The 24420-nt window shown below is 37.4% G+C and overlaps 1 protein-coding gene across 1 annotated transcript in view; it reads left to right on the forward strand.

Moving 5' to 3' along the window:
• Positions 1 to 24420, forward strand: part of PAK2 (p21 (RAC1) activated kinase 2) — a 96885-nt gene that overhangs the window by 55200 nt on the left and 17265 nt on the right. The window contains exons 3-13 of the mRNA XM_024578141.4: positions 3660 to 3760; positions 6792 to 6939; positions 8730 to 8761; positions 9933 to 10034; positions 11435 to 11567; positions 12040 to 12103; positions 13600 to 13648; positions 14372 to 14484; positions 16885 to 17002; positions 18873 to 18972; positions 23602 to 23798. Of these exons, the coding sequence (XP_024433909.2) occupies positions 3660 to 3760; positions 6792 to 6939; positions 8730 to 8761; positions 9933 to 10034; positions 11435 to 11567; positions 12040 to 12103; positions 13600 to 13648; positions 14372 to 14484; positions 16885 to 17002; positions 18873 to 18972; positions 23602 to 23798 (1157 nt within the window). The remainder of the gene's footprint in view (positions 1 to 3659; positions 3761 to 6791; positions 6940 to 8729; positions 8762 to 9932; positions 10035 to 11434; positions 11568 to 12039; positions 12104 to 13599; positions 13649 to 14371; positions 14485 to 16884; positions 17003 to 18872; positions 18973 to 23601; positions 23799 to 24420) is intronic.

The following is a 24420-nucleotide window of genomic DNA, read 5'->3' on the forward strand; positions in this document are numbered from 1 at the left end:
TATTTCACATTGCTGTTCAGCATATGAATAGTCTGAGCGTTTATTCCTGCAATATTCAAAATTGTGTAGAGCAGGGGCGTCAAACTCATTTGTACTGGGGGCCATACCAGCCTCAAGGTTGCCTTCAAAGGGCCGAATGGGATTTTAGGACTGTATGAATGTAACTACTCTTTTAACAGTTAAGCAAGAGCTCAGTGCTGCCGCTGGGTAGAAACAAGGTGCTGGGCCAGATAAAACCAGGGGGAGGGCTGGATTTGGCCTGTGGGCTTCGTGTTTGCCACCTGTGGTGTAGAGTATAACCATAGGCCATCTTCTGTTGTTCCTGGCCATGTTATATGTACCTGTTGTGTGGTCCACAGTGTCAACTCCTGATTTTGTTTGGTTGCAATGTTGTATTATGTCAGGTTCTGCAAATCTAAATTTTACGGCATCATTGAAATGCATACTTAGTTACGTTTTTCCCTTTTTTGAGTATATGAGGTAGAAGTATATAATCTGCACTGAAAGCAGATAAGTTGGATTTTTTCTGGTCTGTTTTTAGAAGACACAAATTCACAGGTAGTTAGGGGTTATTGTTACGAACGGTACCTGCATAATGGAAGTTCCTCCGTTTTCAAGTCAGAGATTTCTATCCGTGAACCAGTTACTTTCTATAATATTACGTCCTGGTGAGTAAATGGGTTCTGCAGGTCTCTTGATTATATATGCCGGTTTATTACTAATCAAGTAAGGACTTTTGGGCTGCTTTCCAGTATATATATTTCAAGATTTCCTGTGTAAAATACTTTTGAATTGCCCATAGCAAAAATTTTTATACTATATTTACTAGGCTTGGATGGAATATATTGTCTAAACCCATATTTGCCTCTAAATCCAGGTAACATTTTGTCTGTTTTTACCTTCTGTCCCATAGAGTAACAATTTACAGTTTTCTACAAATGCTGAGAAAATGTCTGTCACAGCTGCTAATTTGTGCACTTTCAGGCATTCTAAGTGGGTAGGTTTGTTACCAAACTTGATACAATTATGAATAAACCTAAATCTCCATAATATATTGTAAGTCTAAAAATTTCAATCCCACTACCATCTGTAGCCCATAAGTCCTGCAAATTTAGCCAGTTGCTACTATGTAAACCAACTAGATATAAGAGGCCTAAAAATGCCTTCAATTCAGTTTTGTCTATTCATTTTAGCATCTTGTGAAAACCATCTTGAAATAGAATCAGTTTATTCATTTGTATATAATAAAATTAGATCTTAAATACTATTTGTGACCAAGCAATCCCAAGTTTCAAATTCTGTCTTGACATTTTTTGTGTTTGGCCAAACTAATGGCAGTTGATACACAATATTCTGCAACTGTTCCTAAGTTTTCTTCTTACTAGATTTTTCCTCATTTTGATTCTTTATCCTTTCAAAAAAAATACTCTTCATTCATGTCTAATTCATCTTCACATTCTTTACTAGAAGTATCTTGCTTGGTATCCTAATCTTCTGAACAAACCACATAATCTCCATCTTCTAAATCACTTTCATTTTCACATTCAACACTATCATTCTCATCATTGGACTCAAGTAGCATTGGCTGAAGTTCTTCAACATTGCTTGCATTATCCAGTCGATGTATTTTTCCAACGATAAATTAAAACAACAACAACAACAACAACACTGACTTCCAGGTTCACCAAAGAAAAATAAATAAACAACACCAACACTGACTTTGGAGTTCACAATTTCTCTCAGATACAATTTACTATCAAATATCACACACCCTTAGGAAACACATGTTATAACCAAACTACTGATGGCTTAAATGTTATGGCTGAGCATTAGTCACATACAGACGCACAGCTAGTCATTACCTTGAACCTGTACAGCTGTTATATGTAACAGTATTTAAGAAAAGAGTTTGTGTATCTCAGATCAGCCGTAACCTCTGTACAGATAAGAAGTTAGGGCTGAAAAAAACAACAGAGGAGATAAAGGAAATTATTTAAAAAATAGTTAATCCAAAGGAGGAAAATAAAAAGAAAGACTAGAGAGAGACCATTAGAAAGTGAATAATAGGATGGTAAGTTTAACCCAACTATAGTAATAATCATAGTTAAATGTAACTGATCTAGACACCCCACTTAAAAGGCAGAAATTATTAAATTGCTAAAGCAGACCTAATTTGCTGCCTACAAGAAATCCGCTTAAAAAATATAAAATCCATAAGTAGGTTAAAATAAAAGAATTTTAAAAGTATGCTAACAGTGAAAAGAAACCTGGACTGGCTATGTTAATACTGAACAAAATAGATACTACAATCCCAGTCAAAATCTCAGCAGGCTTTTTTGTAAAATTGTCGAGCTTATTCTAACATTTACACAGAAATGCAAAGGACCTAGCCAAGAAGCTTTGAAAAAAAAGAAAAAGTTACAAGGCTCATGCCATGTGGTTTCAATGCTTATTTAAAAACTTTAGTAATCAAGGCAGTCTGGCATTGGCATACAGATAAACAGAACATTGCAATAAAGTGGAGCATCCAGAAATAGACCCAACAGTGGCTCAGAATGTCATTGACCTACATATGGCAACACTGGAAATTAGAAGAAATTTTGAGGTAGGATAAACATTTTCACCTAAATATGTGTGTAGTCAAAAATTACCAAGGAGTAAACCAAGAAGAGGAAAAAACAGACAGGATACAGAAAACAGATTCTAGCACAGGACAAAGGTGAGAAAAGTGCTAGGGTGACAGCTATACCAGAAACCTAGGCATATAAATGACTGCTGATAAGAACAGAGATCAGAGAGTGAGATGACGAGTAAAGAAACAGATTTACAGCGAATATTGACAGGTGTGTTGTGGAAATGTTGCAAAAATAGTTGGTGGAACCATAGAAAAATGGAAACTTTAAAATGAAGCCCTGTTACTGACTTGAGTAAAAAGGAGGGGTTGGCCCTGACCTGCATGGCTCAGTGGGTTGGGTGGCATCCTGCAAAGTGGAAGGTCACCAGTTCAATTCCAGTCAGGGCACATGCCTGGGTTGCAGGTCAGGTGCTGGTTGGGGGGCATGCAAAAGGCTATCGATCTGTATTTCTCTTGTACATTGATGTTTCTCTTCCTCTCTTTCTGCCTCCCTTCCCCTCTCTCTAAAAGTAAAATAAATATTTCCTTTAAAAAAGGGGGGGGGGTTAGAGTTGCACAAGAAAGTTGGTGTGATCTTTGTAAACTAATCTATACAGTGCATATTATCTATATTGTCATAGTACTGTAAGTTGTTTTTTCTGAATGAATATAACCAAATGGAAATAGAATTTGATAGACATTTTCCAAATTACTCAGCATATATATATATATAAGATATGGGCCTTTACTTATGAGAGAATGAACTAATGTCCTAAGGGGCTGTCTCTTCTGTGTTGTGCCCTTTTAATCAGGTCTAGTGCTGGGAATCTGTATGCTTCTCTAATCTGGACACCGGTTGTCCTCACCCCAACCCCCCTTGATGACAGGATTGGTTACCTGACTTCATTTGTCAGTTTCCTATCAATCACTGTCTTTAAGGGAAATCTCTTTTCTAGAATAACTTGCTCGTAATCTGTTTTAGAAAAAATATAAACATGATTATTTTGTTTAAATAGGCTGATTCATTTTTATTAATGCTCCATAGGAAGTAAGAAGAAAGAGAAGGAACGGCCAGAAATTTCTCCTCCATCTGATTTTGAGCACACCATCCATGTTGGCTTTGATGCTGTTACTGGAGAATTCACTGTAAGTTTACCTAATGGGACTCACTTTTATGTCATCACTCATGCTTTTCCATTCAGTATTAAGTTTGAAAGTAACTTTCTGGTGTACATACTGAGTTCTTAATGTGTTTCTCTTCTTCTAAAAATGTTTGTGGATGGATGTATATTTTTCCTAGGGAGCGGGGCCTATTAATTATAATTATGCAAAATAGATTTGGATAAACAGACCTTTACAAAACTAGGGCTTTTATTTTATTTTTTTTAAGTTAAATTATATTTTATTGTTTATGCTATTACACTTGTCCCAATTTTTTCCCTGTTTGCCCCCTCTGCTGCAGACCCCACTGCCCCTACTCCCTGAGGCAGTCACTACACTATTGTCCATGTTCATGCATGTTCTTTGGCTACTACACTCCCTATTGCAGTACTTACATCCCCATGAATTTTCTGTAACAACCAATTTGTACTACTTAATCCCTTCGCCTTTTTTGCCCATACTTCCCTTGCATCTGGCATCCATCAAAACACTCTCTGTATCTATGATTCTGCTTCTCTTCTGCTTTGTTTATTTTGTTTTTTAGATTCAATTATTGATAGATACATATTTATTGCCATTTTATTCATATATTTGATATTCTTCTTAAAGAAGGCCCTTTAACATTTCTATAATACTGGTTTGGTGATGATGAACTTTAGCTTTTTCTTGTCTGGGAAGCACTTTATTTGTCCTTTAATTCTAAATCATAGCTTTGCTGGGTTCAGTAATCTTAAATGTAGGTCCTTCCTTTTCATCACTTTGAGTGTTTCTTGCCAGTCACTTCTAGCCTGTAAAGTTTCTTTTGAAAAGTCATCTGACAGTCTTATGGGGGTTCCCTTGTAGGTAACTAATTGCTTTTCTCTTGCTGCTTTTAAGATTCTCTCTTTGTCTTTAACCTTTGGCATTTTTATTATGATGTGTCTCAGTGTGGGCCTCTTTGGGTTCATCTCTTTGGGACTCTCTGTGCTTCCTGGACTTGTACGTCTATTTCTTTCATCAAGTTAGTGACATTTTCTGTCATTGTTCTTTGAAATAGGTTTTCAATTTCTTGCTCTTTCTCTTCTCCTCCCAGCAACGCCATGATGCAAAGTAGGTATGCTTAAAGTTGTTTCAGAGACTTCTTACACTCTCCTCAGTTTTGGGGGTTCTTTTTTCTTCTTCCTCTTCTGATTGAGTGTTTTCGATCCCTTATATTAGTTCTTTTTCTGAAATATTGTTCTGTTCTTTCATTTGACCCATGTTTCTTTGTCGCCTCATTTTGGCAGCCTCCCTGTGTTTGTTTCTATGTATTAGGTAGAGCTGCTATGACTCCCTGTCTTGGAAGAGTGGGGTCCAGTGGCACAGCATCCCCTACCACCCAAGCTGGGTACTCAAGGTGTGCCCACTGTGTGGATGATGTACATCCCTATGTTGTAGTTGAGCCTTGATTTCTGTTGGCAGATCAGTAAGAGTGGTTTATCTAAGCCAATCAACTGTAAGGACTAAGGACTGGCTGTGACCACTGACCACCATGGAAGACCAGCTGTGTAGGGGCCCACGCCACAGAGCAGGACTTACTTTAGCAGGGCTCTGGTGCCCACTGAGTCCACCCCTTGACTATGTTACTCATTGAGGCGGTTGGGTGGTGGTGCTCTGATTTGGTCTATAGCTGTCCACTGGGTGCACAGGCTCTGGGGCCTCCCAGGAGGTGGAAGCTAATAAGGTCAGCCACCACCTGTGTTCAGCCCTGGGCCACCCAGCATAACCTACAAAGCCATCTGCAGTTGGCTGCTACTTGTGCTGGATTTGGAGGTACCCAGGCAAGTCCAAGCTGTGAACCAAGGCCAGCTGCTGCTAGTACCAGGCCTGGGGCCACTTAGCAATAGGCACAGGGCAGGCTGAGGCCAGATGCTGCTTGTTTGAGAGAATTTAGGACAGGGGTGTCAAACTCATTTTCATTGGGGCCCACATCAGCCTCTCGGTTGCCTTCAAAGGGCCAAAATAATTTTAGGAATGTATAAATGTAACTTACTCCTAACTGCTAAGGAGTTGAAATTACATTCAGCCCTTTGAAGGCAACCACGAGGCTGATGTGGGCCCTGGTGAAAATGAGGTTTGACACCCCTGATTTAGGAGAATCTGAAGCGTGACCCAAGACAAGACATTCATATGGAAAAGCCACTGGAAACAGCTTGGGTGGGCTCAAAAGTTGGGTGGTGGAGCCTCGGGGAATCATAGGGTATAGCGAACAGTGTGAGCCAGGTAGGTGAAGTCTCATGTACGGCGCCCACCAGCCAGCCCTGTGGGAGCAGTGCGCAGAATAGGAGCAGTGGCCTCCGCCAGCACTTCTGCCTGGGAGAAAGCTGCCCTCCATCTCTCACCCAGATGCCAGACACTTCAGCTCCTCCCTGTATGTCTCTGGTGCCTTTCCATCTGTTGCCCCATGCTGAAGCTCAGAGGAAGTAAACCAGAGTAAGTCTATGTGCAGGCCTTGTAAAAAGAACTGCCTGGGACTCCAGCAGTTTGTCTTCCACAGCTTCAATCCCCCCTGGTTTTTACAGCCAGAAGCTGTGGGGACTTACTTGTCTTCCTAGCACCGGAATCCTGGGCTGGGGTGCCTGTTGGTGGGGCTGGGACCCCTTGCTCCTGAGATAACTCTCCCGATTCTTATCCAGCACATGTGGGTGTGGGACCAGCCCATTCAGCGTCTTTACCCTTCCTATCAATCTTGATGTGTTTTCTTCTTTAATTCTGAAGTTGTGGGACGTCCATTTAGCTCTGTTCCTGACAGTTATGAATAATGGTTGTTTGCAGTTAGTTGTAATTTTGATGTGGCTGTGGGAGGTGGCAAGCCATATTTATGTGTGCCGCCATCTTGCATGGAAGTCTTAAGGTGATCAAAAAATAGGCCTTTTAGAATTAAGTCAAACCCGTAGTTGTATAGATTGATTTGCCATTGTATTTTGTCATTTGCCTCAGGAAATGGATTTTATTAGAGCAACTCAGATTAACTAATTTCCGACTGTCTTGTTTTTAGGGCATGCCGGAACAATGGGCCCGATTATTACAGACTTCCAATATCACCAAACTAGAGCAAAAGAAGAATCCTCAGGCTGTGTTGGATGTCTTAAAGTTCTATGACTCCAACACAGTGAAGCAGAAATATCTGAGCTTTACTCCTCCAGGTAAGACATCAGTCAGCTCTAAAAGGCTGATTCAGATGAGATTGCAGAGTCTGATGCTCTTCTAGATAAAAAGATGCCTTCTTAAAAAAAACAGAACAAAACAAAAACTAAGCTATGGTTTTTGTCTCCATTTTTTCCCTTGCATGGATCTACCTTTTACAAACTAACTGGAGCAGCTCTTACACATAATTTGGAATCTGGGGATTATATTATTCTTAGTTTTGACAAAAGTGGATGCTTTGGCCTTTTGCTTATTTTATTTTCCTCTTCATTGCTTTTGAATGACTTCCAGAAATAGAAGGGAAAGATGCTGATTTATAGCTCATATTAGAAATACATTTATTGTTAGTGAGACAAGAGGACAGTTTTACCGTATAAATGCAAGAATTTGAAGTAAAAATGTTGAAGTCCACTCAAAAGTTGAAACTTACCAAATATATAAATAAAATAATTATTAGACTAAAAGAATATGTACCTCAAAATACAAATATCAGGTAAGAACGGGAGAATAGTGGATTTTAAAAAACAGTTTGTTTGTTTGAATCAGGATTGCAGTAAAGTTTATACATTGCAGTTGGTTGCTATATCTCTTGAATCTTTTTTGATATTTATGCTTCCTCTTCCCCTGTCTCATGCTGGTTTTCATGGTCTCTTTTTCCTTGCAATTTATTTGTGAAAGAAACGAGATCGTTTGTCTTGTTTCCCTAGCATGGATTTTACTAATTATATCCTATGACATTTAATGTGTTCCTCTGTCTCCTAAAGTCATACATGTGGTTTTTATTGTACATAATTTGATTGCATCATTGCAGAAGGACCACTTGGCAAGTGATTTTGACCTTTTTTACCTTGTTAGTCCATCTTAGCAAAAAGTTATACTTGTCCCTAGAACTTTTCTGTCAACTAGTAACTTTGTAAAATAGTAATCTTTTTAAAAAATCAACGTTGCACCAGAAAATCATACATTTCATACATATATATTATTTTTTAAAGTAAAACACAACACAGCTTAATGTTCTAAACTCCAGAATGAGTATTTGAACATTTAGTTTTAATGAACTGTTTGGCCCTCAGGGATTTGCTTTCCTTTCTTTTATTTATTTATTTATTTTAAGATTTGTGTGTGTATGTATGTATTTTTAGAGAGCAGAAGGGAGGGAGAAAAAGAGAGAGAGAAGCATTAGTGTGTGGTTGCCTTTTGCACACCCCCTACTGGGGGCCTTACCCGCAACCCAGGCATGTGCCCTGACTGGGAATCAAACCGGCTACCCTTTGGTTCAGAGGCTACCACTTAATCCACTGAGCCACACTAGCCAGGGCAGGATTTGTTTTCATACTGGTCACAATTTATGTCAAGAGTTGTCCTTCACACACTTGTCATTGTCTTCATGGTTTCTTTAAGTTGCTCAATGGGCAGTTTTCTGGAGAAAGTATTATTGTAAATAAATTTTTGTTTATTTTAACATATACAGATTTACAGGTGTAGTTTCAAATAAGTTTTTAATAACTTTATTAAGGTATAATTTACATGCTATAAAATTCACCCATTTGAAGTATGCAATTCAATAATTTTTAGTAAACTTAGAGTTCCATTAAGATTGGAGATTTGTTGACTCAATCTTATATAAATTCTTGTTTGAATATTGATATTGTCATTTTTCTCAAGACTTAATTCAACTTAAAATCAGTCTAAGAACATTTTACTTGTTCTGCTTTTTATCATCTTTCTTGTTTTTAGACATTTGTTTTTTGAAATATTAACTTAGCATTATTTTCTTTTTCATATTCAGAGAAAGATGGCTTCCCTTCTGGAACACCAGCAGTGAGTTAATATGTTATTTCTTATAGCTCTCGTCCTCATTTAAGTTATTCAAAACAAATTTTAGTTTTTATTTTGCTTTCTAAAATAAATTACAGCCATTAGAAATAAATAACTCCTTCATACACATTTTAGCTAGCCGCTTGATTAGTTGAGGAAGCCATGTTAAACAAATAGAATGAATGTCCTTAATATAAACTCAAAGTGTCTAAAACTTACGATCTAGAGCAGGTTAGCTGCTGTTGCTAATGTTTCCATGTATACACATGAATACAAAGGACTTCCTAGTCTTTTCCTTGGGCACCATTCTACTGAATATAGACGATGGAGACATACTGAACAGTAGAGAAGCCTGTCAGTCTTCAAAGTTGTCTGAAACTGTTTCTAAGTTACCATGCTCCTGCAAAGTCACCATTTTATTTTCAGTTCCTCAGTTGGAAGGAAACAGTCTCCAGGGGTTATATGAAGATTAAATGGGATAACTTGTAAAGTACCTACCTAGCACAACCCTGTTTTATAGTAATCTCTATATCAAGGTTAATGCCTTCCTCTGTTGCTTCATTTGCCACCTTCTTTTTTCTTTTTTTTTTTTCTGGTGAAATGTAGTTGTTTTAAATTCCTTAAAATGACTCTGACTAATACAAACCCTAGAGGATCTATATTTTTGGTCTTAACAAGTAAAGTCATCGTTTACTTTAAAATTTTTTTATTGATTGATTTTAGAGAGAGAGAGGAAAGGGTTGGGGAGAGAAACATCAGTTTGTTATTCCACTTCTTTATGCATTGGTTGACTCTTACATGTTCCCTGACCGGAAGGTGCAACCTTGGTGCATCAGGACAGCTCTCTAACCAACCGATCTGCCTGGCCAGGGCTTGTTGTTTACTTTTAGGGTTTGTTTATAGGGTATAGAATTCTCTATATAAATTTGGGTGTAAATTCTCTCAAGAATACTGGATATTTATCATATTTATTTCATAAACTTTTTTTCTTTACTTAGAAAATTGTGTTCACTTTTTAGGTGATTGTAGTAGAGCCAGTGAGGATTGTCATTTTGAAATGAGCTGTTAAAATAAATATATTTTTTCAAGTATGTACTTTTAAAAAGAGAGCCATATGTTAATGTATTGTTATATTTGACTTGTCTTCCTCAACTTCACTCATTGATAAATACAGCTGAGTACCAAGGGATCAGAAACATCAGCAACAGAGGAAGATGATGATGATGAAGAGGCTGCTCCTCCTGTTATTGCCCCACGACCAGATCATACAAAATCAGTGAGTGTCTTATTAGTGAATTGGGCTGTGTGTGTCTGTGCATGTGTGTTTTAAAAAGCAGTCTCTATTTAACTTCCAATGATCAATTTTTAAAAGCCCTCATGCTTAAAATATTTTAGTGTAGGGAAATTTGACTAGGAGATCTTTACCTAAAGACCACTTGTGAAAACACTAGCTTTTTTGAAAATTAAAATTGAATGGCTTCTTTATAATACTTCTCTCTCTTTTTTTTTTTAATTGATTTTGTTGGGGTGACATTGGTTGATAAAGTTACAGATTTCAGGTGTTCAGTTCTGTAACACATCAGAAGTAAATCCTTAATACACGTTTTAGCTAGCCCTTTGATTAGTTGAGGAAGCCATGTTAAACAAATAGAATGTCTTTGGTGTGGTGTCACCCTAAGTCTCCTTCTATCACCATTTATCCCCCTTTCTGTCTGGTAATCACCCTACTGTGTCTGTATCTGTGAGTTTGTTTGTTTGTTTGTTTTTGGGTTTGCTTAATCCCTTCACCTTTTTCACCCAGCCCTGCAAGCTCCCCTCCCCACTTATTGTTTTTTCTACTTATATTAAACCTTTTCTTCCAGAGAATTCATGTATTGCTCTGACTTTCTCTGTTTATCTCAATGCAGATAACTGTTATATCTAAAACTTAGGTCTTTATACCCAAATTACATATTTTATCTCTCATTTTACATTCTCTCAAAGCCTTGGTGTCATTCAAGAGCCTGCTAAGAATAAATTCCAAACCAGATATAGGAGAATTTTAATGGTAATGACCTTAGATAGAGACAGAGTCCTGTCCCTCTCCTTGTGCTAATATTTACAAGTAAATTAGGGGAAGGTGCTGTGCAGTGGCCTGTGAGGGAGTGCTGGCTGGTATACTCGGCAGGTAAAGCTCTGAGGACTGCCATTGCATCCTGATCTAATGATAGAGGGCTCTGTTTTCTTTCTCTCCTATTAACTGGCTGTTGGAAAGGAAATGGTAGAAATCATATTTGTACAAAAATTTAGGAGGGGTTAATAGTAATTTTAATATCAAGGGTTTCTGTTATTTTGCTCTCTGTTTCTCTTTTTTGGTAAAAACATGATTTTAAACTTCTTTTTGCTTCGTTGCTTGCATATCATTTTAGATCTGGTTACACTTACATTTCTTTCACGGACCTGCTCTTTTGCTAGAAGAACTTAAAAGATAGGTATGGTGTGCCAAAGAAAAATATTTCACGTTTGTTCTTCTTAGTTACAAGTCTCTTATAAGACAGGTCTGAAAATACTCTCTTTCTTTGGAACACTGGAGACAACTTAGTTCTGATTAAAAATCAAAGAACTGAATGGTGTGCCAGTAAGAATACATAAACATTTTTTTCTCAAATATCAGTAATTGACTCTCTCTCTCTGCAGATTTATACACGGTCTGTAATTGACCCTATTCCTGCACCAGTTGGTGATTCTAATGTTGATGGTGGTGCCAAGTCTTCTGACAAACAGAAAAAGAAGACTAAAATGACAGATGAAGAGATCATGGAGAAATTAAGTATGTCTTCTACATTTTACGTTATTCTGAAGTTCTTAACTGCTCTTGTAACCTTTGGCCCAAATAGATTTTAATTTATACCCTATATTTTGGCTTAAGACAAAGAAGAAATTGTTTTCTTTTAGGAACAATAGCTTCAATAAAAATTTGGTGAAGCCCCAAAACACTCTTCTTTGCTTGTTTATTATGTTTTGACTAATGAGTAACATTTCCAGAATAGTCAGTACTTTTGGGAGCAACTCTTTTTCCCAAAGGGCCAAATCTAAGGGTCATAGCTAGTAACTTTTTCAAAGGAAGTTTGTATATATTTATGCATACCTATAGCTTCTCAATATGAGAATACAAAATGACCATAAGTAACTAAACAAAATCAGTGGAGTTTATTAAAAGGAATAATGATATCAGAATTAATTTACAATTTTGAAATGCTTGACTGACCTTACAACTTTTTGTTGTTTTTTGTTTGAAATAGGAACTATTGTGAGCATAGGTGACCCTAAGAAAAAATACACAAGATATGAAAAAATTGGGCAAGGGTAAGTATTTGTGACTTACATTATCACAATATTCAGTACTGCCTAGGTGTACTGCATGATTACTTCTTTGGCCTGCTGACATTGAGCACTCTCAGGATTCTATGAGTGATATCCTTCAATTTGTGTAAATAAGTAATGCATTTATTCCTAGATGCTTCTAAAAACCTACTACTTAGCCACGACGGTACATTGTTTCTCCTTAAGTGTTATTGCCCATTGGTGGTAAGAGATTAGATGGGTGGAAAAATTGCTCATTTAAAAATACTTAAAAGACTGTAAGAGCAGGGGTGTCAAACTCATTTTCCCTGGGAGCCACATCAGCCTCGAGGTTGCCTTCAAAGGGCCGAATGTAATTTTAGGACTGTATAAATGTAACTACTCCTTAACTTCAGGGGCAAGGAGCTCGGCCTGCCGCCGGGTAGAAACAAGGCTGGGGGGCAGATAAAACAAAGTGAAGGTCCGGATTTGGCCTGCCGGCCTTGTGTTTGCCACCGGTGCTGTAAGAGTATAGGCAATAAAAACATGCATTCTAATCACATCCATTAAGTATTGATCTTCTTGAGTCTACTGTGTTTTTTTCCAGTAATTCATATTTTTAAACTGTATTAACTAAACTTTTTCTGTTGCTTTGGAACAAATGAACATCTGGGATTTTTAATGTTATTAATTTCTGGAAAGTGAATTTAGAAAGAGCTGAAGTCTTGTTTTGAAAGTCTCCTTACGAATTTCTTTTCAAAAACTAAATTGCAGCATTGGTTTTAAAAATAAGAGTTTGAGAATCATTTTAACATTTTTAAGCAAAATAATGGGTAAATTTGTAATATATTGATATATGTAATAGTAATTATGAATGAAAAAGAATGGCATCTAACAAAAAACGATCAAAAAAACAAGAAATAACATCTGTTTCATATGGATGACCATCCCAAATCCAATGTTGAATTTAAAAAGAAAATTGCTGAAAAATACGTAAAGTGTGAAATCATTATATGAAGTTTAAAAATTATGTTAAATATATTCTATAGCCATATACACCTGTGTCCTTTATAGATAAAGTATAGAGAGAGAAATGGGTGGAACTGATGTACATGAAATACAACATGAACAACACATACAGATTACTTTTGGGAAAGAAGGAGGATGCCTTTGGAAAGGCCACACAAGAACCTTCAAGTTTATTTGTAATTTTTTGTTTTTTAAGCAGGGCAACAGATCCATGAGTATATGTTGCTTTTTTTCTTTCCTTCCTTTATCTTTTTCTTACATTTTTGTAGGTATGAAATTTGTGACAAATTTCTAACCTTAAGTTTTGGCCACATGGATTGCCTCTTTTTCTTATTTTTTTCTGCTTTTGTTCTTATTTTTACTCTTGTTATAGATATTAAGTCTTAAATGCTTAATCCTTTTTCACTTGTTCTCACTATAAAGTCTTTGGATGTTATAAATGGTAGTGATTTAGAAACCTTAAATCTGGCTGTGTCTTCTTTTCCCCCTAGGGCTTCTGGTACAGTTTTCACTGCTACCGATGTGGCGTTGGGACAGGAGGTAGCTACTTTTTCATTGTTCTGGGTATTATCATTAGCTTTTAGTATAGGAGGAAACTAGACAAACCTGTGAATAATCAAAAGAAATCTCTTTTTCAGTTGAATCTGTTGAAAGAATTTTTCTATGTAATTTTATAACACTTGTCTTATTAAGGAGAAAAAAGGACTTAATGTGTTGTTTTATAAAGAAGCAAATATTTTAAAAATTATTTTCCCAGCTTGGAATGAAAAGACAATTAATTCTAGGCACTGAGCTGTCCTATCTAGGCACTGTTGGTTAATCAGTTTCAAGAGAAATCTGAAAGTATTTGGGCTCACCCTGACTGACTAGCTCAGTTGGTTGGGTGTCGTCCCACAGAGCAAAAGGTCGCCGGTTCAATTCCAGGTCAAGGCACATGCCCGGATTGTGGGCCCAGTCACCAGTCAGGGCATGTGCAAAAGGTAACTGATTGAAGTTTCTGTCACACATTGATGTTTCTCTCCCCCTTCCCCTGTCTCTAAGAATAAATAAATAAAAGCTTTAAAAATATTTGGGCTCTATTTATTATAAAGCATTGTCATAGGCAGTGTGGAAATAAAAGTACTGCCAACTAGTAAATTATAACTTCATTGTATAATATTTACAGTAAATTGGATTATTATTACCTGATTGGTATTTGTAATTTTGTTAAGAGAATTAGGAAACTTGTTCTGATTTTTTTCTTTAATTCTGTTTCCATCATAGGTTGCTATCAAACAGATTAATTTACAGAAACAGCCAAAGAAGGAATTGATCATTAATGAGATTCTGGTGATGAAAGAATTAAAGAATCCCAACATAGTTAACTTCTTGGACAGGTAAATAATGAATATTTCTCAAGCATTGGGACAAAAATATGGAAATTTTAAATCTCATGGTTTTGGGGGGAGCCACTTTAGTTAGACCACAGTAGAATGTCTATGCTGAAAAGTAAGCTTGAAAGAGAGGTAAAATCTGCACATTACAGTTGAATAGTCCCTTTTTCTACACGGACAGGCACGCACCACTTGGCAAGTGAAAGAGGGCAGTCAAATGAAGGACATTGCTGCTGGTGCTCACATTAGTTACAAAGGTTCAGAAGTAGAAAGGGAAGGTGATTCATATCTTTACTAACAGAGGTAATGGGCCACACAGTTTCTAAACTTTTAGATGAATTTTTATTTTAGATGCTTTCATGGGTAAAAGAATAAGTCTATCAAAAACTCATTTAATTTAGGAATTGATGTTAATAATAAGCATATCTTATGCTTTGGCCAGGTGGCTTGGTTGGAGTGTCATCCCATACACCAAAAAGGTTGCACATTCACTCCCCGGTTGGGGCAAGTACAAAAGGCAGCTGATGGATATTTCCCTCTGACATCGATATTTGTCTGTCCGTCTCCCTCTTTCTCTTCCTTCCTCTCTCTCTAAAATCAATAAACATCTTTGAGTGAGGATCTTTTCTTGAAAAGTATATTTTACAACTATGTGGTTTTTTTTAAAGCAATTACATGTATATGAGTTATAAAAAATTAATAAAAATTATAATAGTGATTGTTTTGGAGATAGGTGATTTTCTTCCATATTTAAATTTGTTTTGAATGAGTAATGAGAATCCATTTTTAGACTTTAGCCCTAACAATTGTGACCATGCTCATAGAAATAAACTTTCTAGGTACATTTTAAAAATAATATTTTAAGTCAGTATATCATGGTGGTTAAGAAAAACCATACGTTTTCCAGATGTGATGGAGTAGAAGGCACCATCGTGGCTATCAACATCCACCACAACAACAAAGACTGAAAGTTTCAGCACAAATAGCCCAAGAACCATGACATCTACCTAAGGCTGTTGGTCAAGCTATACAGGTCTCTGGTCAGAGGAAACAACTTCACTTTCAACCACGTGCTGAAGAGGTTGTTCATGAGTTGCACCAACCAACCACCTCTGTCTCTTTCCCAGATGATCTGGAAGATGAAGCTTCCCAGTAGGGAGGACAAAACCACTGAAGTTGTAGGGACTATAACCAAAGATTTGCATGTCAGGAGGTGCCCAAACTGAAGGTGTATGCACTTGATGTGAGCAGCCACATTCTCAGGGCCGCGGGCAAGATCCTCACCTTCAATAAGCTGGCCCTGGATTCCCCCAAAGGCTATGACACCATCTTGCTTTCTGGTCCTCAAAAGGGCCAAGAGATGTACAGTCAAGAGATTTTGGCAAGACCCCAGTGGCCCACCATGGCTATAAAAACTAACCCCAGATACTACCTTGTTACTAAAAAGATTTTCTTTGCCCCTGGTCAGTGTGGCTCAGTTGGTTGGAGCGTCACTCAATAGACCAAAGGGTCACAGGTTCGATTTCTGGTCAGGGCACATACCCAGGTTGCAGGTTCGATCCCCAATTGGGGCACCTACAACAGAGAACCAGTTGATGTTTCTCACATTGGTGTTTCTCTCTGTGTCTCTCCCTTCCTCTCTCTCTAAAAGCAGTGAAAAAAGTCCTTGGGTGAGGATATTTAAAAAAAAAGATTTTAGGTGATGGGCCAGACCAGGTACTTCAGTTGGTTAGACCATTGTCCTGATTTGTCAAGGTTGTGTGCTTGATCCCTGGTCAGGGCACTTACAAGAAGCAGCCAATGAATGCAAAAATAAGTAGAATAACAAATTGATGCCTCTCTCCCTCTCTCTTTCTCTCTCCTCAACTTCCCCTCTCCCTCTCTCCCTTCCTCTGAAAAAAACAATTTAAAAAAAGATTTTGGATGCAGAAAGAAAAGCCGTAAGCTTTGAAATCAGTTTATACTTGGCTTCACATTCTGGTTCTGTCATTAACTGGCTGTGTGACCTTAACCTCTCCAAGCTTAACCATTCCAGACTTCTGTCTGTTCATCTATAAAACAGGATGAATAAATCTACCTCAAGTTACAATTGTGGACAAACTTTAAAGTTATTCAGGAAAATTGTAATCACCCTCAGTTATTTTTCTGTGCTGTTACATAGCAGCTTTCCAGTTGCCTTCTAGCTCTCAAAGCATCCAGCTTTCTAGTTTTGTTATGAGAGTATCTATATCACACTGATCGTACATCACATTGATGAACAGCTAGATAGAACCAGACTACCCAGGATCTTACCCGGTTTTCATGGATGTTGATTAAACTTGAGTATCTGAGATTCGACGTACAGAGCCATATGTTTAGAAAAAGTAAAAGTATGCGTGTATTTTGTGTGTTCTTTTTTTTTAGTTACCTGGTGGGAGATGAATTGTTTGTAGTAATGGAGTACCTTGCTGGAGGATCACTTACTGATGTTGTAACAGAAACCTGCATGGATGAAGCACAGATTGCTGCTGTATGCAGAGAGGTGAGTTTGCTCCCATTGATAAGTTATGGGTAGCAGGAGATGAAAAAAGAGGAAGTTTTTCCACACAGGTTAATTTTATTGTGTAAGATACTTTTTCTGTACACATTCTCTGCAAGTTTTCCCCATACCGTTTCATCCTACATGAGAATTTCAGCCCTTTATGTATAAGATAATTTTGGAATGAAGCATGGACCTTTGAAGTGCTGAACTCATAGGTGAATTTCAGTGCTGTGATCATTATAATTCATTGTCTAAGCAAGATGTTTAACGCAACACTCCACAGTGGAAATGAGGACTCTGAGGCAAAGCAGGACACAATCTAGCTTTTAATATATCTGCTTCTGGCTTTATTGATCTCATTGAAGGTGAAGAAGCTGTTTGCTTTTAAATCCTAAGTTCTGCTAAATTGCCTATGTCTAAGCCAAAAAAGAAACCTCCTTCCTTCAGCTAACATTTTCTCCAAATGAGACTTAGGTTAATGATTTACTTATTGTCAATGAAACTGTGATATTACTTTGGAATATCTTAGGAATCATTGTCACAACGGACAAAATTGTAAAAGTTCTTAATGCTGTTAATGTTTTCTGTGATTTGACTTTCAGCATTTTTATAGTGATACATAAGTGAATTAGAAACTTTGTTCAGGTATATGGGGTTTTTTTGAAAATTTTAATCCTGATTTAATTGTTTCCCACCTAAGGGGCACACCTTTCTTGGTTGTTTTAGTAGGGCAGGAAGTAATTTGTTAATGAATATGAGAGTTTAATATTTCTCTTAACAAAAAATGTTGGTTACTTAAAAGCTGGTAAATCTTAACAAGAATTTATCTATTTATACTTAATTTGTTTTTCTAATACTTTTTCATAATTGTTATAAAATTATTTTAGGAGTTCTTTCAACTGTGGCAAGTTTGTATTTGTACAAGTGTTTTTCTGGGAATTTGTTCTTTTTCAGGAATCTGCTTAAATGCTTGGTAAATGTAGTGTAATAATGTACATACTTTATCTGTTTTTTCCTTGAATAAATAGAATATTTTGAATGATATTTTTACACTTTTTAAATGATGTACAGGTTTTTTTGTTCTATTCTGATGAAGGTAAGAAATAAAAACAACTCTTCAAGTTTGCAGTTTATGCACACTGTATATTTAAAAACATAGAGACATGCAGATTTTTAAATCTAACCTCATTTTTACTTTTAAGGAAGAGGAGGAGTTTTCCCTCAGTTTGGACTCAGTGCTTTCTGAAACATGAGCATAAGAAGAAAGTTATTTCTTTATCATTGGCATCTAGGTTGTAGATACAGCTTTCTGTAAAATCCACCACAGAAGAAATGAAAACATCGTACATCACATTGATGAACAGCTAGATGGAACCAGACTACCCAGGATCTTACCTGGTTTTCATGGATGTTGATTAAACTTGAGTATCTGAGATTCATATGGGAATAATCATAAATTTATCCTTTACTGTTGAAGTGATTTCTAAAGGGCCTTGTGCATATGTTTACCAAGTGCTAATATACATTTAGGCATTTAAACCTGAAAAGGCCTAGAAATTACATAGATATACCCATCATTTTATAAATGAAGATATTAAAGACTGAATGATAAGACTAGTTAAGATATCTCAGGACTAGTTAATAATTGTCTCTGGGTAAGACCAGAGGGTGAGAGATGGGGGGTCTTATTAAGGTGTCTTATTTTGATAACTTGGTACATGAAACGATGTTTTTTCTTTATAAATGTAAGTATTGGAGTATCTTCTGCTAGACCCTAGAAGGAATGCTCAGGCCTTAAGTGTACTATATGTGAATCTCCCTTACACTTTTTAGAGACTATTTCATTGATTGGTTTTTTTCTTCTGTTCAGTGTTTACAGGCGTTAGAGTTTCTACATGCTAACCAGGTGATCCACAGAGACATCAAAAGTGACAATGTGCTTTTGGGGATGGAAGGATCAGTTAAACTTAGTGAGTAACAGATAAGCACATAACATTTATTTGTTATTTATTATAATTTTCTACCTTTTGTTTAAGCAGAAACCTCTTCTGCCATTAATATTCTTATGACAGTATATGGAGAGGGAGGGAGGATAGTGGTAAAGATTATGGACTCTCAACTGGACAGCAAATAGCAAATCTGTGCTTGCTGAATAATTTTAAGTGAGTTACTTAATCTCTGTGTTTATCTTCTCATTAAACGTACAGAAATTATAGTATCAATTTCAAAGAATTCTTGAGGATTAAAACTCTAAAGTGCCAAGCTGCAGCCAGTGTGGCTCGCTCAGTTGGAGTGTCACCCCATACACCAGAAAGATTGTTTGATTCCTAGTCCGAGCACATACCTAGATTGTGGGTTCAATCCCCGGTCGGGGCAGGTATGGGAGGCAACCAGTCAATGGTTCTCTCTCTCTGTTCCATCCTCTGTCTCTAAAATTAATAAACATATATTATTTTAAATTTATTTTAAAACACTGAGGAACAGTGCCTAAGACTGTCATACTTTTGGTGCTGCCTTCAAAAGATAAACTTGAATTTGTCTCTGTCTTTTAGGATAGATTTTTGTCAGGCTGTTCAGCTTTCATTGGATTTGGTAGTGTGGCCTAATCATGTGAGGGCTATGTGACCCTAACCTCAGAGGCGACAAGGGAAAACAAGAGTCATGGAGGAAAAATCATAGGTTTTTTTTTTCCTCTGCTAGCTGTAATTTCTCAGTTCCAACCATGCCCTCTATATGATTTAAGAACTAATGTTAAAAAATTCTACAGAAGTCTCTCCAACTATGCAAAACTCAAGGCATTTCCTGGATCAAAAAACCAAAACCTTTTTCCTCTGTTCTGTTCGAATTTTGCTCCTTTTTAAACATCTCTTTAAGATTGGCCAGGAATCAAACCTGCAACCACAAGAAAGGGGGTCTAGTTTCTATCAGATGGTCAAAATACAAAATTACTACTCTTTTTTTATTTTGATATATTTATTGATTATGCTATTACAGTTGTCCCTTTTCCGCCCCTTCACTCAACTCCATCCTGCCCACCCCCTCCCTCCTACATTCCCCCCCTATAGTTCATGTCCATGGGTCATACTTATAAGTTCTTTGGCTTCTACATTTCCTACACTATTCTTACCCTCCCCATGTCTATTTTCCACCTATCATCTATGCTACTTATTCTCTGTACCTTTCTCCCCTCCCTCCCCCTCACACTCCCCTATTGACAACCCTCCATGTTATCTCTGTTTCTGTGGTTCTGTTCCTGTTCTAGTTGTTTGCTTAGTTTTGTTTTGGTTTTAGGTGTGGTTGTTAATAACTGTGAGTTTGCTGTCATTTTTACTGTTCATATTTTTTAATCTTCTTTTTCTTAGGTAAGTTCCTTTAACATTTCATATAATAATGGCTTGGTGATGATGAACTCCTTTAACTTGACCTTATCTGAGAAGCACTTCATCTTCCCTTCCATTCTAAATGATAGCTTTGCTGGATACAGTAATCTTGGATGTAGGCCCTTGCCTTTCATGACTTGGAATACTTCTTGCCTATAAGGTCTCTTTTGAAAAATCAGCTGACAGTCTTCTGGGAACTCCTTTGTAGGTAACTGTGTTCTTTTGTCTTGCTGCTTCTAAGATTCTCTCCTTCTGCTTAATCTTAGGTAATGTAATTTTGAGGTGGCTTGGTGTGTTTCTCCTTGGGTCCAGCTTCTTTGGGACTCTCTGAGCTTCCTGGACTTCCTGGAAGTCTATTTCCTTTGCCAGACTGGGGAAGTTCTCCTTCATTATTTGTTCAAATAAGTTTTCAATTTTTTGTTCTTCCTCTTCTCCTGGTACCCCTATAATTCGGATGTTGGAACGTTTCAAGATGTCCTGGAGGTTCCTAAGCCTCTCCTCATTTTTCCGAATTCTTGTTTCTTCATTCTTTTCTGGTTGGATGTTTCTTTCTTCCTTCTGGTCCACACCATTGATTTGAGTCCCAGTTTCCTTCGCATCACTATTGGTTCCCTGTACATTTTCCTTTGTTTCTCTTAGCATAGCCTTCATTTTTTCATCTGGTTTTCGAACAGATTCAACCAATTCTGTGAGCGTCTTGATAACCAGTGTTTTGAACTGTGCATCCCATAGGTTGGCTATCTCTTCCTCGCTTAGTTGTATTTTTTCTGGAGCTTTGAAGTGTTCTGTCATTTGGGCCTTTTTTTTTTTTTTTTGGTCTTGGCGCCTCTGTTACTTAAAGGGGCGGAGCCTTAGGTGTTCACTGGGGCGGTGTAACGCTGGTGGCTGTGCTGTGACGCTGTAGGTGCGGGAGGGGCCGAGAGGGAGCCATGGCGCCCGCTCCACTCTCCACCGGATTTCAGCCACTCCCTCCGCCTCCCACAATCAAATTGGGCCCCTCTGGTTCTGGTTCCCGAGTGGGTGGGCTTGTGCACACTCTAGGCCCCTGTGGGTCTCTCCAACGACCTCTCCTGTGAGGCTGGGAGTCTCTCCTGCTGCCGTCCCAACCCCCACGGGTGTTTTCAATCACAGGTTTGAGGCTTTATTTCCCGGAGCTGGAGCCCTGGGCTGCGCGGTCTGCTTCACTCCCCTCCGTTGGTCCCAGTTTATCTGCGTGAACGTGGGGCCGCAGGGTCTGCTAGTGGTCAGGCTGCCTGCCCTGTTCATCCCACACTCTGCCAGTCTCGGTCCCACCACGGCAACTTGAGTCCTCTCCGCCCGGACTGCCTGTCTCTGCCCCTCCTACTGGTCTGGATGAATGTTTATTTTTTTTATTTACTTGGTGTCGGACTTCCTTGCCGTTCGATTTTCTGTCAGTTCTGGTTGTGCGAGGAGGCGCAGTGTGTCCACCTACGCCGCCATCTTGGTTCTAAAATTACTACTCTTAATCTTAGTAGGCAAGTTAAAAATTGTCTATTTTTGGTGAATACACATATAAACTGAATTAGGCTTTTTTTGATAATGTTTAATCCTGGCTCTTCCGCTTACTACATGAATGATCTTGGGTAAGTTATCTAAAAATTTAAATGTCTCAGTTTCCCCATTTATAAAATGGGATGGGAATGATAATAATGTACCTGTCTAATTGAATTATCATGAGGATTAGATGTGTTAATTCTTACAAGGTACTAGGAACAATATTTGTTTTTTTATAAGCTTTCATTTTAGCTGTCAGTAGTCACATTTGACCTAACAATTATTCTTTTATGGTTTGCTTCTATAGAATCACTAAACATATGCACAGATACAAAGATGTTCTCTGCAGCACTGTGAAGAAAAAAACAAAATATCTTAAATGTGTAGCAGTATGGGAATGGTTAAATAAGATACAATATTTTGTTTTTTAAGATTTTATTTATTTTTTTTAGAGAGGGGGAAGGGAGGGAGGAAGAGAGGGAGAGAAACATCAATTTGTGAGAGATACATTGATGGGTTGCCTCTCACATGCCCCCAACTGGGGCCCTGGCCTGCAACCCAAACATGTGCTCTGACCAGGAATTGAACCAGTGACCTTTCAATTCCCAGGCCGGCACTCAATCCACTGAGCCAACATCAGCCAGGGTAGTTACAATAACTTTATATTCTTTAATATAGTGTAGTTATAATAATGAGGTACGTCAGTGTATTAATATGGAAAGATCTCTAAAAGTTGTTTTTAAAAAACAGTTCTCAAACTATATTAATTAGGTAGAAAGAAACAAGCCATTCACAGATATTATTTGTATGTGTGTAAATGCATAACAGAAAGTCTGCTTACAAACAAATGTTAACAGTAGTTACGTGTGGAAGAGAATGAGTTTCACAGTGGAAGGGTGGAAAAATTCTAGATTCTCATCCTGACTTTGCCACTAAATGAAAAGTATTAGATACTAAACTAGATGCTAGTTTAAAATGAGGTGATTGGAGTAATGCTGGTGAGCATCTTGCAGGTACAGTTGCAGTTAAATGTGCTCTTTTACTACACTCTGCTAAGTTGAATGTTTAGTAATTAGCTTCTGTTTATTTTCTTCCAACATAGTTACCATTTTCTGACCTTTGCCTGATTCACAGTGTTTAGTTTTGACTTTTAGTTTAGTTTTGAATTGAATTTAGTTTTAGTTTGAATTTTAGTTTAGTTTTTTGACAGCATTTTGACTTTTTCTTTTAGACCTTTTTCAACTTTATTAAAATCTGTAGGATAGAATTTCTTACTGAATTTATTGGGGTGACATTGATTAATAAAATTATATAGGTTTCAGGGGTACAATTCTATAACACATCATCTGTATATTGTATTGTGTGTTCATCACCCCAAGTCAAGTCTCCTTCCATCACCATTTATCTCTTCTGTATCCTCTCCTACCTCCACCACCTGTTTTTCTCTCTGGTTAGAATTGTTTAGAATAAAATACCTCCTGATAATTTGCTCTCTGCTTAAGGGAAGTAAAAGCAAAAAAGTGAGAGTATGTAACATCATTAAAATATTTGTAAACCAGTCTGGTTGGCGTTATTAATATAATCTTAAGAAACAAGTGGCTGAGTAGTCAAATGTAATTATAGTCATCTAAAGTGAACTCTAGATAAAAACATCCATGAATACCATTAACTCTAGATTTTTTTTTATTGTATTTTATTTTTTAGCTGATTTTGGTTTCTGTGCCCAGATCACTCCTGAGCAGAGCAAGCGAAGTACCATGGTTGGCACACCGTACTGGATGGCACCAGAGGTGGTTACACGGAAAGCTTATGGCCCCAAAGTGGACATATGGTCTTTGGGTATCATGGCTATTGAGATGGTGGAAGGAGAGCCTCCATACCTCAATGAAAATCCCTTGAGGGTAAGACAAACACCAGCCTTATCTTAAGAAAAATACTTTTCTTTAAAACATTTATGTGGTACCTGCTTATACCAAGCACTGGCCAAGAATTTAGAATGCAAAGTTGGTAAAAGCCTGGTAATTTTCTTTACTCTGCGTCTAAAACTCATTTGCTTCTGGGGTGAGTTAAATGTGTTAGGTAAAGAGTTTGTAGATTTTTTATTAAGTTGAATGCTTTCTAATTTTGCACACTAATTAAGAATTTTCTCACTTTTCTAGAGAGTTAAGGTTCCCCAGATATACCCTTCAGGTTATCAACTTTGAACCTTGGCCCCTGGTACTGCTAGGTACAGAGAAGAGGAAATCAGGACCACATGTGAAAGTTACATGAATGGCAATGTTAAAGCCCGTATTCAAATAAGAGAGTGAGGGTCTAAGATACAGATGCAGTCAGTCGACTTTAAACAATTGAATATTCAGCTGCTGAGGGTAGAGTTTCAGGGTTCCTCCCTTTCTCCCTTCCCTGTTTTCCCTCCTTCCTAATTTCCTGCCTTTTGTTTCTTTATCTTTTTTCTTCTACTTCTACTTTTAAATTACCACATATGGCTCAATGCCATACTACTTCACACCTACAAGAATGACA

Source organism: Desmodus rotundus, chromosome 2 (assembly GCF_022682495.2).
Source record: "Desmodus rotundus isolate HL8 chromosome 2, HLdesRot8A.1, whole genome shotgun sequence".
NCBI classification, from domain to species: Eukaryota; Metazoa; Chordata; class Mammalia; order Chiroptera; family Phyllostomidae; genus Desmodus; species Desmodus rotundus.